Here is an 18,087-nt window from a genome sequence, read left to right on the forward strand (position 1 = left end):
TTGCCTGGTATTTGTCTGAATTAATGAGGACCAGTGGCGAATAGACAATCAGAAACCTATTCAAGTATGTTATATCTCCATCATCCACTATACATAATGCAGTCTACTGTAAGAATAGTGTGTGAAAGCAACAAGAATAGATTGATTCATTTGGGTCAAGGTATTTCCATACATCTGCCAAGTCAGTCTGCCTCAGTATGTTTCCTAGTGCAGTTTCTGTCCCTGGTTTTTTCCGGCTCTGAGAAAATCTATCAAGTTGCTAGTTTGTATATATATATATATATATATATATATATATATATATATATTGACCTCAGGCTGCAGCAGTTGCGTATGTTGTTTGGGGTTTTCACTCCTTACACATCCTATGATACTAACTTCCTCTGCATTCCCACCAATGTTCAATTCAGCAAGTGTTCAAATGAGATTCTTCCTATCCCCCGGATCAGCAGAAAACAGTAAATTTATCATATTTACATCTTGTGTTGCTGTATTCTAAATGTAGCAAAAATAACAGATGATGGACGGAATGCTGAACAATGCAAACATTCACCCCAGTCACAGATCTGGGTTTAATGCATCATGTTTTTGCTCACCACGCCACCCCAGTTTGGAACCAGCCATATGCAAATCAGCCTTAACCCTGCTCCTTGTAGGAACAATCCAGCTCAAACTGCCAAGCCAGGTCCTCCCTGGACCGGAAACAAGCATCCTGGGACCAGGAAGTGTTTGTTTTCTGGTGATCAAATTTATAAGCTGCTATTGCAGAAATGTTTGCTGTTTGTTCAAGTATTAACTGGACGCTGTGCTTCTGAACTTTAAATTATAATGCAGTGTCATTCGGTAATAATTTGTGAGTTGAGAAATATATTCATAGGGGACTGGATCCTGGAGTTAGCTTGGATTGTCATAGCCTTTGACTATGTAAATAAGGGAAATAAATGCACACAGCACAGCCTCATCTTGTTCCTATGAACAGGTTATTAGTACATTAACTGAAGTGATCAGAATTGAGGTGAGGCATTTGAATTATGAAACGATCTATCCACTAACATAGGCTTCGTCAATTTAGAGAAAAATTCATAGGCCTCAGGATAACAAACAATGATACATGTAACAGTAGCAGTGTTGCTGTCACTTTTATTATGAGAAAAAAAAATCAATTTCTTAAACTAAATAGTATTTTATTGAACTTTCTTTCTGGTTAAAACTATTCTGATGAATTGATGTTGCTAATGCCTTTGCAGTTACCTTGCTAAATGCTGATTCTAAGTTGATTGCCCTGTAGGGGGGGGTTGTCCTCTGATTGCTTCCCTGGTTTTAAGAAAAGAACTGTTACAATATGAAAATGAGGTTTAATACCCAACTGCAATTTATTTTTTAGCTTACTTAACGGGATAATAGGTTTGATTTTTTTGTTCTCTTCTTTTTATGAACTGAGAAGGGAATACTGTCTTCCCCACATGCTTTTCAATTAGGCAGTCCTGCTATCAGTTCCCCTATTTCTTTAACTGAGAATGGTGAGATGGTGTGTGCAGATTGTGAATATAATTGAGGGAGTTTTAGCTCTGAAAGATAATTAAGACTATCACTTTTCTTTACTTCTTTGATCTTCAATATAAATGGTATTTTAGTGTCTTAAAGGCACTTTGTATATTTCTTCAGACTCTGAAGTTAACTTAGTTACAAGTTTAACTATTTTTTCATTTTCTTATTGCTTCTTGCTTTGGGTGACCAAGTCAGGTGTTTGCCCTTTCATACCAGCCTTGAGTCACTGTAGTCAAAATTGTGTACTCTATCCGGTAGAAATAATTTCTTAAGGTGTTCTTAGCAGCTTCCTAATAATTCATGTACTTGGAGAACTAGTCTTAGTGTAAACAATAAGAATGAACCTCCAGTTCTCGGATTTTAGACTTCTTTTCCTTATTGATGATTATAGATTCTGAAATTATAATACAGCAAAGTGTTGCTTTAAAAGTTTCCTACTATTGAAAAATGTGCCATGTCTAAGTTTGTTTGAAAAAAATATTTAATAAGAATATTGTTATGTCACCCATTCCTTATTATCGAGGAACAATTTGTTAATTTGCCATCTATTATTATTTTAGCTAGTGTTGTACCTTATTTCTAATTCAGTTGCAAAGTGATCCGAAAAAGAATTTGCAGGTGTGTGCCCGGGTTTCACTTTTAAAGATCAAGTGGATAAAGAATCAATTTGGCCTGCTGTATTAATTCTCCTTTAGAAGCAAGTGATATCTTTAGCTTCTGGTTAATTTTGCACTGAGGTTCTGGAAGATTTATTTCATTCTTTAGACTTTTAATAAATCAGAACCTTTGGTTTATTTACTTTAGGTTATAATTGGAGAAGTCATAGTTTAATACATGCACGTAGTAAAAATCTCCAACTGTTAATTCCCCTTTAAGTGGCAAGAATAAAATGAAGTTGCTGAGAGGCTGGGGTGGGGGGCGAGCTAAATAGCATGAATAATTTTTATTTTGTCTAACACCTTGCCCACAGCAATCTCCCCTTCCCATCAGAGCCAGAGGACTTAACCTTATCATTTAAATGTTTAGAGTTGAATGTCACTTGTTCTCTGTGTACAGCTCTAATGGAAGAGAAAAACCTATACCTAGTCATTTTGTAAATGTTATTACATTGCAGCTTAGATTTAATCTGTTGAGTTTTCTGTAAAAAGAAATAACTGCTGGATTATTATTCAAAATCCAGGACTCTCTTGCTTTAAAATCTAAGTTTCCATTTAAAACTCCAGGATCTCACTTTGTTAGAGGTATTTAGTGTATATGAAAGTAGCCTTGATAGAGAACTGGTTTCATAGGTGAGTAACTTTTCCTTCTTTATTCTTTTTTTTCTTTCATGATACTTAATAATAAAATTATCTTTAAAAAAAAGTTTTTTAAATTTTCGCATACAAAAGACACTTTTTTTCTGTTAAGTGTTCATTGTAGTACAGTGGTGAGCGGGATTGAAGATGGCGGGGTCCTTTCACGTATTTGCTATGGTTGGCTCAGTGAACAGATAAAGATTGAGAGGACGATAATGAGGCACATCAAAGAGCTTAATACAATTGACAAGACAGAGGGGTGAAATATTGGGAGCACAATGTTGTGCTTGGGGAAGATGAAAGGGAGATAAGGTGGCACTTTCTGGAGAAGAAAGGGGAAAGGGAGTTCTATGAAGAGGGGCATAAGAGTGAGGAGTGGCGATTGAGAAATTGGAGGGCAAAGGAGAGAGAAAAAGAGGGGTTGGTTGAAAGTAGAAATGTAGAACATAAGAGAAATAAAAGGCATTCCTCCACCATTTACTTGCACAGTCCAGTACTGAGTTAAAGCTAGGAGAGTTAGGACTCGATCAGCTGCACATTTACACATGTGCTTCGGACTCGTGGGAGAATTGTTACGTTGGAATCTGACCTGGCAGTCTCTTATTATGGTGCGGGCTGGTCCTGCTTCCAAAGCTCGAAGCCTTGTCCGATGGCTACTATGGCAAGTCTCTTGTGTTGTGTATGTGACACTACAATATGGCTATTTCACTACAGGAGTTTTGGGACATTAGATGGCAGAGGCAGCTATCTGCCAGTCTAAATGTCCAGTGCATGAAGTTATTGTTCTCTAAGAGAAGGACAATGAATATAGTCTTTTACCACAAGTCTCTCAAATTAGTTTCTATTTTGTTTATCCAGAATAAGGATGATGCTCCTTTCCTCTTCAGATTTCTTTCTGGCTGATTGAGAACGGTTTCAGCGTATTGATTGCTGCGTGTGATACATTTCGTGCTGGAGCTGTGGAGCAGTTGCGCACACACACACAGCGGCTCAACTCCCTCTACCCACCTGAAGATCATAGAGGCCGAGTCATGGTACAGCTTTATGAAAAAGGTTATGGGAAGGATGCTGCAGGAATTGCCATGGAGGCTATTTCTTACGGTATGTTTTTCTATTGTAACAATACTTAGATCACCCTGTATCATTTAAAGTATTTCAGAGGTTTGGTAACGTCTCTGTGATCATGGTTGACATCCCATTTTAAATGAACTCCATATTTGAACCCTTAACAGCTTGCAATTTGTACCACACTTGGGCCAACAGTATACATTGTGCAACCTCTCATCATACCACATTTTCTGCAGATTGCTCAACCAGATTGAAAGTTATAAGGGGTGCATAAGTGCATTATTCTTGAACTACTTTAGGAAAATCCAACCCATTTTAATGTTAAAATAGTCCTTTTTCAATTTGGCACTTTTTCTTAGTTTTGTGAATTTCTGTTCAGCTGGGTAGGAGATATAAGCAGCTGTTCAGTGCACATATGACAATTATGAATACTGCCTTAACTGTTGCCGATCACAAGACAGAAAAAGATAATTTTTCATGAATAATGGAAATTGCATTTAGCTCGTACATTATCATCCCCTTTCCGGTATTTTTGTGAGATCTGGGAAAAATATATATGACCCGCTCATTTAAAATAAACGTTTAAAAAAGTCAACCCACCTAAAGCAAGGGTATGTTTGTATAGCTCCCTGGCCTTTGCCGTAAGGTTAAGAAGGATTATTTATGCCTCTCCACATTATCGAAGGTCATGGTGGGGAGAGTAAATTATGCCCAATAGCAGCTGAAAGCTGCCCTGGTGTCATTGCTCTTTTTTATGATCTCTGAGCCCCTCCTTGCCTTGGACAAAGATAAGAGTGGGGCTCGGTGTGTGACTTTATTACCCTCCACTGCATTCCTCAAATGTGGAGGTGGGAGGTGTTTCTCACCCCTGCCAACTTTTCTCAAAGGCAGGGGTTTGTTGTTACTCCATTATACTCTTAGCCCCCGCCTTATCTGGGTGCAAGTTTTTATTACATTACTTCCACTTTTCCCAATGATCGGAGATATCATTTACCGTTCAAATTGCCCAGCTCTTGGCCATGTGTGAGAGAGTTCATTACACCTACCACCACCACCACCTTACGGCTGAGGTTATATCTATTCCTTCAATCCCTTTGCCCCCCTTCACAACTTCCCCCGTCGGCTTGCTTAAGGAGAGTTTAAAGAACAAAGCAAACGCAAGGAGATGATAGACCGAGCGCTGAAACTTTTCTGACACTTACCCCCATTCACAGATCGTCTTGGATTCCTTCATCGTTCTTTAGCTTACGTTGCCATCCAGTTCAGACCCAGCCATATGCAAATCAGTCTTGACCCCGTTCCTAATTGGAATGAGTGCTCATCCCATACATTTTATATAGTGTGACTCAGGCCATACATCCTCTCTCCCCCTTCCTGTTTTCTTATACCAACAAACCGGGAATTGGGGCTTCACCATCTTGATTTTGATTTATCTGATCAAGTTGATCCCTTGAGCACTCATTCTTTTAACCCACCCTGCTCTTTGTGGCTTCATTCAGCTAATTTCTCCATCTTATTCTTATCAGATTTACCCTTTATTTGTGATTTACCAGGTCTGGCTCTCAAATTGTCTCAACCTAGTTTTGCATATATTTCCTCGAAATGTTTAGGTAATTTGCACTCCTGTTGTGCCGGAGCTAAATCCCGTAGTGGCTGGCATATGGTCAACAACGCTGCTTCCCCTTTAATGTTACTCAACATTATGGTGGACACTTTAGCAAAATTGCCTATCAGTATCATCCACAAATCCAGGTCAGAGGCTGCCCTGTACTCATTCCTACTCTGTTTAAGCACTTCTGGTAAAACAGCTAATGAGGGTGTATCGTGTGTTCTAGTGTATACTGCAGCAAAGACCGTGCCCCAAGTGGTACAATCCTCTACTGGGGGAGCCATCCCCATCGGCAAGCATATTGTTAGAATCCTGTGTTTTTCCTGGGGTCCCTCATGGGGAAACACTGCTTCAAGCTTATTTGTTTTTGTGCAATCCAGAATGCAATAGTCTCTCAGCTGATTGGAACCTTACACATGACTGCTTTTATTGTTTATGGGCTGATGCTCTTTGTAGCCAATTGTGGTTGTACAGCTACAGCAGTCCTCACAGGATTTATAGTTACAGTACGCATAACGAACTGTGTCAGATATCTTTATTTTCTTACTAAACTGTTATACAATCCATGTAACTGTGGTGATGTCACATTATTGACATTTGGATGTGGCGTGTAACCCGCTAAGACTGCCCATGTCGTTCCCTCATTGCTAAGGGTACCTAGTCTAATTTAATTTATTGTGTGTAGTAGGGTACCTTCAAACCAATTTCTGTGTTCTTGGTATGTTAATGGTATTTCTAGTGCTTCATACGCTGGTTAGCTATTTGGAGTGTCAGCTGCAGTGTGAAATAGCCTTTTTCAGTCATTTGCTGTTGGGAATGTAATCCTGAATAGATTACCTCTGTCCTATATGCTTCGTGAGCTTCAACCACAAAGGTAAAATCCCCACCTGCAAGTGTGAGACCATATTGTTGCAGATTCTGAGTAACCAGATGTCTGCAGTTCTCAGCTATGTTTAATGCTGCTGGTTCAGCCATAAGAATGTGTGGAAATTCAGAGGGGTGCCAGTGTGGGATAATCCTTTGAAAGGTTTAAGCTTGAACAGCCCACAGCCAATTCATAGGGGCTTCCTACTCGGCTGAGGAGGATATTTCCCTACCACCATTGACATATCCGGTTAAAAGGTGAATAGGGGTCTTTGGGTACACAAAAGATAACTACTCAGACGATCCATTAATTAAGAACCCAAGCTTCTAACATTGTTGCCATCATTTCGTATGGCTTTTACTTTTCCAATAGGAACTGAGCAATTGTTGGACAAAGTAAACATTGGGATTGTACCAGACTGATTCTATGTACCGCCTCAGGAAATTCTTGCCTATAGTCCTGCTAGCTCTCAGTGCACCATCTTTACCCTTAGACCCCAAGCAGGTAACAAATGGACTGTGCAACCTCAGAACATGAAACACTGACTCCCCACGGAATCCTGAAAACAGATCTAGAACCCTTTTGTCCAGTCGCTTGTGCATACCCAAAGAGATATACTGGAAAGTTACAAAGAGTTGTTTCAATGTTTATTGAAGCGTTGTGATTCTGTTATAGAAGACATGTGCTGTTATGATTAATAGAAAGAAACACATCGCGTAATTAGCATTACGAGAACAGTGAAAGATAAACAATTCAACCATTGTGCTAAAACAATTGTATATATGCTAGAATATAAGTACTGTGTATAGTGTACTCCTACTTTGTGCTCTCTGACCTAGTTGCTTAGGGTGGGTGATCTGCCAGAATCCCTTCTGGATGGTCTAACTCTCCATTACCTGTGTGTAACTGTCCTCAGGGGGCCCTTCTTGGTCACAAGTTGAGCATCCCTCCTTATAGAGGGAAAACAGGAATCAGCTGAGCTGGAATTCTGGCATGTAGTAACCGCGCAGTGACAGCAGAGTGCTCCTCTGATTTGAACAAGGTAATGCAGGCGTATATATAATAAACAGCATCCATGCTACGATGCCGAAGCTTCTGTTAGGCAGATAGCTGTGTCACTTAATGGACGATTACAAACAACATCATTTACCCAATGGACTTTATCCCTTGTACTAAATGTTCAAGGTGTTGTGATAGTGTCCCTACGACATAGAAATTTAAACAAATTTGTTTATTTAAGAACCATATCCTGCAAAGTAACACGAGCAACTGCATGTCAGAAGTCATTGTATAAGAAAGAGGGCAACTTAAGAAACTTGTGGTTGTAAAATGGCTTTATCTGACTTTTTGAACTCCAATACACTACTGCACCAGACGGAGGCTGGATTTCGAGCTTGCTGCAGAACTGAGACAGCTCTTATGCTGCCAAAAGAGGACCTAAAGAAAACTCTGGACAGAGGCGGATCAGCTGCGCTCATTATGTTGCATCTGAGTGCAGCTTTCAACAGGGTCTCTCTTTCAGATGCTGGAAAATACTGGGGTCACAGGGGTAGCTCTTGGATGGTTAACATAATTTCTTGAAGTGAGGAGCTTTCAAGTTAATGAGGGGCCCTTTCTGTCAGAGGTGCACCAGTTGGAATGTGGAGTGTTGCAAGATTCTTCTTTGAGCCCACTTTATTTAACATATATTTGCGGCCGCTTTTAGACATCTGCGATCTGGGTTTAACAATAGTTTACTACGCAGATGATACCCAGATCGTTGTCTCATTGTCACCAAACACTAATGTAACTTTTGACATACTGGATCCAACTGGATGGCTGCCAGCTGTCTCAAATTAAACTGTGCAAGACCGAGGTTATGGTGACAGGAAATAATCCAGCACTCTGGGACCAATTCCTCTGCCCATCATACTCGGTGGGACATCCCTCCCATAAGTCTGAAGTAAAGAACCTAGGCGTCATCTTAGACAAAGACCTGACAGTGTCTACTCAAGGAAAAAAGGTGTCCGGCTCTTTCTTTGGCTTTTTAAGGTCTCTTCTGAAGACACTCAAATTGCTGCCTATGGAGTGTCGGAGAACAGTGATCCAGGTATTGATACTCTCCAGACTGGACTACAGCAATATCACTCTATCTGGGAAGCCCATCATATGTCATCAGAAAGCTGCAGGTTGCCATGAATGCCGCAGTCATAGCACTCATGGGACTGTCTAAAATACAATCTGCACGAGCAGCTTTGGTGTAACTGCATTGGCTGCCAATAAAAGAGAGTAAAATTTAAGGCCCTCAGGGGCCACATGTCCTTCAGCATATTGTCAGTCTCAATACTACCTCTAGAGATTTGAGATCAGACACTCTCGCTCTGTTAACAGTTCCCAGAGCCAGGTGTGCAAAAGGGGATGGCCGGTCATTCATTTACCTTTTCTCAAAACTATGGAATTTACTTTACTCAGCCTAGGAAACAACTGAAAACGCACCTTTTCACCAAATTTCCCACATCTTGGTCACTGTGTTGTTGCAAGCGCTCGGAATTCTGCACATGGGTGGCTGTGCGTTCTATAAATATTCTATAAATATTTTATTATAATAAAATGGTGTCATTTCTTCCCTGGCTTAACCTAGCCACGTGATAGTTCAGCTGCAAAAGGCACTGAGAACCTGGGCATAAGCACTGTGCTAAATTAACCACCAGCTGAGGATGATTGGCTGGAAGGTGGCCCCATTGAGGAACCACCAACATCAGATGAGGCAGTGCCCCTGAATGGGAACTTCCTGGCACGCCTTGGGAGCCTTTCCCCAGGGGAACTGTAATGAAGGAGGGAGGAGAGAGAATTCAAGCTGCAAATGGCTTAATGAGATATTTACTTTGGAAAGGTTGGCTTAAGAAAGCAGCCTGAATGAGCTAGAACAAGGGCAATGGTGGCAGCATACCTGCAGTACCTGAAGGAGCACTGTTATATGGTGGGAGATGTCATAGACAAATGGTTTTCGGCCTATGAAGTTGCACTGCCAGGCCGGCTAGAAATTCGCCCTCTAAACCTTGGTTTAACTCGGCTCTTAAAGCTGTAAAGCATGACTGTAAGATTCTGGAGCGGGCCTGGCACAGGAGTGGTTACTGCCCCATAGCCAAGAGGAAGCTTAGAGCAATGCAAAAAGTATATTACGAAGCCATTGCCTTGTCTAAAGGGCAATTCTTTGCAGCCCGCCAGCAACAACTCCAAAGAAATCTATGCCATAGTGCAGAGGTTCACGTCTCCGCTGGCTCAATCGAGTGTGACTCCATCTTCATCTGCCTGGTGTAACCCGCTCTCCTGTTGTTTTAGGGATACAATTCAGGCTATCCAGGTGACTTTTTCTTCTGGCGATGGTAGCAGCAAGGGGTCCTTGTTGGTGCAACCTGCTGCTTCCAGGGGTGTGGAATTTAATAAAATATCTACTTGTCCATGTGGCAGGTTGCTTCATAAATGTACTTGTCCAGTAACAAAATCCACTTGTCCCTTTTTTGCCATGTAATGCGGCGACAAATTATGGCAGCAATCTCATTATATAGAGCTCTAAAATAGCCTCTGATTATGCAAGGGCTCCTTCCAAGTAGGGTTTGAATACTAGAAATTCCCTTATGTTGCGACGTTTCCGCAGATCTACATACTGGGGCTGAAAGTATTGGTAGGCAATAGTTCTAGGGATGGAATGCTCTTTTGAGTCAGTGCAAACCTACTAACTTGCATGTTTTAAAGGTTTTCACCAACTCTTTTCTTATCTTTTCCCATACTGAGAAAGGTTAGAAATTTACTCCAGACTATGGAAGACACAAAACTTCTTCCAGGTTTGGGAAAAAAAGGGTTGGAGGGAAAGTGAACTTGCAAACACTCAGATTTTCATGAGCAAATCTACACCTGCATATTTGCTCATGCTAAAAAGCAGTTCACAAATATTTTCTAGGAGTACTATTTCCTGGCCTACTACTGTAAAGTCTTGTGAATTCACGAAAGCCGTATATCTGCACTTAATGCAAGGACATGTGTGCCCTTTTGAGACTTTATTTAAGTCTGGTGTTAACCATGACCTTTTGTGTTTATTAAAATTCTTTGTCTTTCTGGCTTTCGGCTAGCTTCATTGTGAGTGACAGGTTCTGTTCTTTCACAAGGAGCATATCGACAGTCGTTTTGTTAAGTGCCAGGAACTACTGCATAAATGTGTGCTTTTTGAGTCCAAGAACTGTTTTTGCTTTTGCCAATGTTTGTTATAATGGTGAGGGTCCGGCAGCTCCCACACCAATAAGGTTTTTCAAAAGCCATGCCAAAAAAAGTCACGTATTGACAAAACCAAAAGGCTGACCAACAATTTCAGACCTACTGGCTTTACCAATGCTTTTTTATTTTTAGGTTTCCCATAATCTTATTAAAACTGGTTACACTGATTTTACATTATAAATATTTTTGGGAAATACTAGCATACATCAACACAATTTACTAAATGATGCGGCAGAAAAATGGTACCTACAACTTTACAATAGTTTAGCTAAATGTTTTTTCATACTTTAAAAAGCAATGAATAATCAATGTTGCTTTCAAGCTTCTGCAAATATTTGCATCAAATCAGAGAGCATTCTGGGAGCATTATACATAGCCTCATATTGCTAAACATTGAAAACGTGTGTGCACCTTTTTATACTGGAACCAGTCAGTAGTGCAGTCAGACCTCACAACATTTACTTGGAGCACGCACCCTAATACTAAAGGCTTTGAATTAATGAACCATAAATACAAGTGTGAACAGCATTAACACATGGACACAAATATTACATTAACTGCAGGCAGTGCCCTTTCCTGATCCATAATGTGGTACTGTAAACTGGCAGCCAAAGGGTTTTTGCTGCAGGGGGTTGGGCCTACTTGTCCCAAGGACAAAATGCACATGAAAACTTGTTGCCCTTGACCCCAAACAATATGTCCCGGGCGTCGGGCTATAAGAATTCCACAACCCTGTGCTTCCACCTGCTCTCTGTTCGTATTTAGATTAGAATCTCTTGAATCTTGGAATATCTTAAAATTCTCAGGGGGCTTAAGTCTGGTTCCCCTTCGGACTCCTGTTCGGCCAGGCTTAGCAGCAGTGGCAGAGAGTGTAAATACAGAAGTGAACTCCATTATCGATTTCTCTCTCCAGACAGCGGCTGTTCCTCAGGTTTGGAAGCAGGCGAAGATCCTGCCACTCTTTAAAAAACTTTCTCTGGATCCCCTTAACCCAGGGAACTATCGGCCTATCTCCCTCCTCCCGGCTATTGTCAAGGTATGTGAGAAGGTGGTCAACAAACAGCTCAGAGTATGTGCAGAGTGATGCACTCCTGCACCCAGCTCAATCAGGGTTTCGAGGCTTTCACAGCACTGAGCCTGTCTTAGTAGAGGTGGCGGAGGCCATTCGGGTGTGCCTCGACGCCGACGGGAGAGCGGCGTTAATTTTGCTGGATCTCTCGGCGGCGTTCGATACGGTCCCACATGCACTTCTTTTGGCCAGATTAGCAGGAAATGGTGTGTCGGGAGCCGTTTGGGGCTGGCTTACGTCTTTTCTGGAGGAGCATGCTGAGCAGATTTGGCTCCCTCCCTTCTCCTCCTCCCCATAGCTGGTAACTACTGGAGTCCCGCAGGGTTCCTCCCTTAGTCCTCTCCTCTTTAACATCTATGTTACTCCATTGATATATCTGGCAGAGAAGCTTGGGGCTAAGGTGATGGCCTATGCGGACGATACCCAGTTGTTCTTTACCTGGGATAAAGTAACAGATTCTGTTTTAATGGCGCAATGGTGCTTAGCCTCCATTTTTAAATGGTTGGTGGGCGCACAGCTTAAGTGCAATGAACAGAAGTCTGAGATCCTGTTATTTGACAAATTCCCCTCTGATTTCCGAGAGCAGCTGTGGCCGCCTGACTCGCCACTGCCACTAACCACGGGACTGCCCGTAAAAAACCTGGGTGTATGGTTCGATGAGTCTTTCTTTTTCGACACATATTGAGAAACTGTCTGGCTGCAGTTTCGGCCTTCTTAAGACTCTCAGTAACTTTTTCCTGCTTCTTCCGCAGGCGGCGAGAGAAACAGTTACGTGTGCTCTGATTTTGTCACGTCTGGATTACACCAATGCCCTCTATGTTGGCATTCCTGGCTACCTGCTGAAAAGGTTACAGGTGGTTCAGAATAGGCGGCCAGACTGTTATTGGGCATTTCAGCGAGGAACAGCGTGCTCCACCAACTGCGCTCTCTTCACTGGCTCCCCCGTGGTGGACAAAGTTAAATTTAAATCTTTGGTTCTGGCCCATCTTGCTCTCCACGGGTGCGGCCCCCTCTGTCTTCAGAGGCGCTTTTCTTTTTATGTTCCTTCGCGAGCTCTCCGATCCATGTCCCTTCGCTTTGCACGGGTCCCTCGTTTTAAGTTTCAGAGGCTAGGGGGTAGCTCTTTTGCGGTGAAGGCTAGTGCGGCCTGGAATGCCCTCCCCCTTGGCTTGCAGTCTATCCAGGACCCAGTTGTGTTTAAGAGGAAACTGAAGACCCATTTCTTTGCTTGATAGCTTCTCTTAGCACCCCTTTGGCATTGTCCCGGGACACTCATGAGTATCCGAGCGCGCTATAAATGGATGTAACATAACATAACTTAGGGTTCACAAGATTACTGAAGAGCAGTAAGGGGTGGTCTGTAGAAACACATCCCTACTCTGGAGAGGGACACACGTCTGGCATTAGAGGTTGGGGACCAAACCAAGTATACCCCCATGAAGTCCATCCTAATTCACACATTTGGGCTGACCCCTGAGAAGTATAGCCAAAGATTCAGGGACAGATAGAAGCTCCCCAACCAGTCCTGGGCAGGTCTTGTGGACTACTCTGGCAAAGCACTGAATGGTTGGGTGCGGGGCCGCAAAGTGAATGATCATGTTGGAATGGACAATCTGATTGTGAGAGAGCACTTGCTCAGTATTTGCTTTACAGAGTTGTGCCAGCACCTTGTTTACAGTAAGCTGACTAACCCCAGGAAGCATTCTGAGGAGGCAGATCTTTTGGCTAGCACTAGAGTGTCCAAAAAGGTATCAGGGTGAGGAAGGGGTGGAGGACTTCCACAAAGGAGGTCCAAGTTCCTACCAAATAAAAGAGGGGAGGTGAAAAACTTGAAAGTAAGGAGTTTTCTAAAGGCACCCAGAATGAGTCTCAAGGGAGTAGTGGTAACCAGTCCCAGTCTGATCCTAAGAAGGAGTTCTTTAATCACAAGACAGGGAGGTTTGTACCACAAGTCACTGAGTGTTACAAACCTGGGCACTCCAAGGGCAACTCAGTATGTCCCACGAGGGCACAGGCCCCGCTGGAGGGCAGACACCTGGGTTGGCGAGTGTAGTGCTCAAGGGGGAGATAGTCCCAGTTAGTTTTGGGGAGCAGATATAGGTAACCCTAAGTTCCCTGGGGGATAAGGAGATGGTTCCAAAAGCCTACATGCCAGCTCATACTTCCAAGTATAGGCAGTGGGTCACCATTAATTAGTAACGGGTGGAGACTCTACGCGATACAGAAGTCAGCATGACTACTGTCAAGAGGTAGTTAATGTCTGCAGTGCAGACCCAACCGAACATATTCCACCAAGACATAGCCCCCAGCAATCAAGAGAGCCATCTACTGGTGGCTCTGATTTCCTTTGAGTGGGTGCGGGGTTGGTCTTGGGTTCTCTGAAAGTGGCTGTGAGCCCTGCCATGCCTGTAGATTGTCTGTAAGGCAACGACCTGGAGCACACTGCCTGGAATGAGGTAGAGCTCAGGTCACACTTGGAGATGTTGGGATTTCCCAAGTGGGTCTGTATGATCACATGGCCCATGGCTGTCCAGGAAGGGAGTTAGGGGCTTCTGGAGCCTGGGACGATGGCCAAAACAACTGCTAAGTAGGAGAGGGGCCAGCCTCTGAAGTTCCCACAGTTGGGGTAGACGGGGTCCCTGAGGAGAATGGTCCGAGCCAACTGGGGAGGACATTGCCGCCCTGGATGGCCTGCCTCAGCTTCTGACTGGCAAGTTGAGGGTGGAATTCAGCATTGTGTAGAACATGTGTCCCACTCTAGAGGCAGGCATCAGGTGAAGCCTCTGGGGATCACCTAATCTACTGGGAGAGTGATCTCCCATATAGTAAGCTTACGGCTCCTGGTTCTGTGGCAGCCTGTGTGCTGGTGGTCCCCCAGTGTGACAGGACCTTCCTGCTGGGTTTGACTCATGACATACCCCTTGCAGGACATTGAGGGCAAGACAAGACCTTCTCCAGGCTTGTTTCCCACTTCCATTGGCCCAGAATGAATACTGCCTCGGATGCATTCTGTAGGTTTTGTCCCCCCTGACAGGCCAGTGAGAATTCAGAGAAAAAGCGAAAAGCTCCCCAGATCCCATTACCAGTCATCGGCGCCCTCTTTGAAAGGGTGAACATCATTGGACCCTTGGACCACAAGACTGCCTTAGGCAACAAGTTTGTCTTGGTGGGCCATGCCATCCTCTACCCAGAGGCCATAACCTCTGAGGACAGTGACTGCACCTGTGGTGGCTAGAGCTCCGATTGGGATCTTTATCTGAGTGGGGTTCCCCAAGAAGGTAGTGTCTGACAGAGGCACTAACTTCATGTCTGTGTACTTGAAGTCCTTGTTGGATGAGTGTGGGGGTAACCTACAAGTTCACTACACCCTATCACCCGCAAACAAATGGTCTTGTTTAGAATTTCAGCAAGACCTTGAACGGCATGGTTATGGGCCTGCATCAGCCCCTGAGGGGTAACTGGGATGTCCGCTTGCCATGCCTTCTCTTTGCTTAAAGGGAGGTGCTGTAGGAAGCTGGCTCTGTATATGTTATACCAAAATGAGGTATAGTGTGCACAGAGTCCAGTGGCTCCCCAGAGGCCCTACAAAGTCTCAAGTAGATAAGACTAATGCTGTCTTTGTGGAAGTGTGAGCGAGCAGTTAGGCTTAACATTTAGTGCTAAGCATTTGTTGTACACACACAGGCAATAAATGATGCACTCACTCAACAACTAAATCCGAGACCAATGGTTTCTAAAAAATAATACTTTTAGTATATTATAGAACCAAGGGTACTTTGATGCATGTAAATACGTTTTGCAATATCAATGGTGGATTTACAATATTGAGTTTCTGGATAACGAATCAGTACCAGGTAAGGTTCAGATAAGTGACAAAATTGCACCTCAAAAAGCACTGAGGCAGCCGGGTGCAGAGGTCAAACTCTGGATCTGGTGCCAGTGTTATCCTATGGAGAAAGGGGGCAATTGAAGTGGTACTACTTAAAGGGAAGTAGCACGGTTTTGTAACCCAGTCTCTGGGGGTTAAGGTAAGCACAGGGGGGTGGGGGGGCACAAGGCCACACCAAACTTACACCTCCAGCAGCATAGGGGCAGCCGAGTGCAGAGTGCCAAGACATCGTTGGGTGCCAAATGCAAACCCGCGGGGAATCTCAGTCATAAAAAGGCTGCAGGCTCAGGCCAGGAGGCTGATTGAAGGAGACGTACAGCTGCACTGGTAAGCTGGGATATGCTGGAGTGTTGGAACATTATTGATTGATCTCCCAAAAGGCTTGGGACTCCGGGTGCAAGGGTGCCCTTCGGCTTCAGAAAACAACTTACCGGTGCAGGTCGCGGCTTGGGGCTTGTTGTGCAGAGGCTGCAGGCGTCGACGTGGAGACCGGCAGGGGTCAGCCCATGGTAGACTCTTTTTCAGAAACGCTGTGGAACCTTTGCTGGACCGTCAGACCACTTGAACTCGAGCCGTGGGTGTTGGGTGCAGAGGTAGTCTGTTTTGTGTGCCACAGGCAGAGCTGTGGGCTTTATGGAAGTCAGGCAGTCCTCCCGAGATTTTGGAGGTTGCTGGTCTGCGGGACGAGTAGTGGAGGCGTGCAAATTTCAGAGTTCGCAGACAGGCTGTCAGGGCTGGGACCAAGTCAGTGGCTGGAGCTTCTTGTTGTGCAAGGGTCGGCTCTTCTGTGTCTTCTTCCTCGTAGATCGCCCATAATCTGAGGATTAAGGTTAAGGGGTATCCCTAAATACTAAGTTTAGGGGCGGTACCGGGGTCAGAAGGTAGACGCCAATGGACTACTTGCTTTTATGGTGCCTACACACTTTGTCCACTCCCTCTGGGGAGGAGGCATTTCCCTAACCCTATTGGCTAGAGCCCTCCAAAACAATATAGACGATTCTGAAAAGAGGCTGTTACTTCAGCTCAGGGAACCCAGACCCACAAGAGCAAAAGGTTCCCACCTCAGGGGGTCAGAAACATGTCTAGAGGTAGCAGGCTAGTGGGGACCAGTCTGGCACATGCTAGTGTCCTTGGTAACACTTGTACCTTTTACAAGGGACTTATTTGTGAGCCAGTGGTGTGCCAATTGTGGAAACAAAGGTACAATTTTGGAAAGAACATGGGCAATGGGAACCTGATTAGCAGGAGCTCAATTTACACTCAGTCAAAGATGCATCAGTGAGGCAAAAATGTGGGAGGTTAGATTCTTCCTGCACCTCTGGAGTTCCGTGGGTTGGCTCACCAGGCCCAGTACCCTTGTCCTTGGATGCTTGTTCCTTTGTTCTAGGGTCCAAGTATCCAGCCCTTCCCTTCTGGCTAGTTTGTGACCTGGTCACAGCGCATACCCACTCAGGGGCTCCAATATTTTCATATGGAATCCTCTCTCCACCTCTGACCACTCGTAGGTTTCAGGATCATTGCCCAGTAAACACTGGACTGGAAGCACCATTGACACAGCTACCTTCATAGGGCCTGTCCCACCTCCCCATTCCAAATCGGCAGCAGGACAGTTTGTTAGTGCTGTCTGCATAAGTCACCTGGAAAAACACACCATGTAGCAACCTTCCTGGATGCACCAGCTCATCCAGGACCATAGTTACACTAGCTCCAGTGTCTCTGATAGCCTCAACCTCAGTCCCATTCACTTTAGGCCTCTGCCTGTACATGTCCATGTTTGGAGGTAAGGCAGCAAGGGTGGCAATATTTACCCTACCCAGGGACACTAAAGTGTCTTCCACCACCTGCTATCCGGGACACCACTCTCCACCCCCTTACGGGGGAGCTTTTTGGCGCAGACAGCATCTCCCTGTATGTGCCCTAGCTGCTGTTACGGTCAAAGCACTTACCCACTTTTGAGGGATCAAAGAACCTACCATTCTTTCCCTTATACCCCCTCCCTTTGAATTTGGGTTGGTTCCCCCCCACCCCTCCTTGTTCAGGTGTTTGTGGGTCTTTGAAGGACTCCTTCTGTTTTTGACCTGCTTTCCTCTGGGCAGGTTCCTGTCCTCCTTTTTCTGGTCACCCCCCCTGGTGCTCAATGGAAACCCGGGTTCTCACCCATTCATCAGCTGCTTTTCCCAGCTCTCTGGGGGGTCTGTCAACTCAGAGTCCACTAGATAATGGTGTAACTTCTCTTCTGCACAATGAGTCAAAATATGTTATTCCAAAAACAAATTATACAAACCCCCATATGTGTCCACTTTGATACCAACAATCCAGCCTTCTAGTTCCTTCAATGAAACGTCCACAAAGTCTAACGAAGACTTTGAACTCACTTTCTGGGTGCCTCTAAACTTCATCCTGTGCTGCTCTGGAGTCGGACCAAATCTCTTGACCAAGTATGCCTTCATCTGCTAGTATGATTCTGCATCCTCCCCCCTCAGGGTCAGGAGT

General features: G+C 44.2%; 1 protein-coding gene across 2 annotated transcripts in view; it reads left to right on the forward strand.

Moving 5' to 3' along the window:
• The window catches only part of SRPRA (SRP receptor subunit alpha), a 1,746,362-nt gene that overhangs the window by 1,238,131 nt on the left and 490,144 nt on the right, over positions 1-18,087 (forward strand). For both annotated transcript variants that reach the window (XM_085646110.1, XM_085646111.1), the window contains one exon: positions 3,731-3,944. In XM_085646110.1, coding sequence (XP_085502236.1) covers positions 3,731-3,944 — 214 coding nt within the window. The remainder of the gene's footprint in view (positions 1-3,730; positions 3,945-18,087) is intronic.

The sequence above is a fragment of the Triturus cristatus genome, chromosome 3_1 (assembly GCF_964204655.1).
Source record: "Triturus cristatus chromosome 3_1, aTriCri1.1, whole genome shotgun sequence".
In the NCBI taxonomy this organism is placed as follows: Eukaryota; Metazoa; Chordata; class Amphibia; order Caudata; family Salamandridae; genus Triturus; species Triturus cristatus.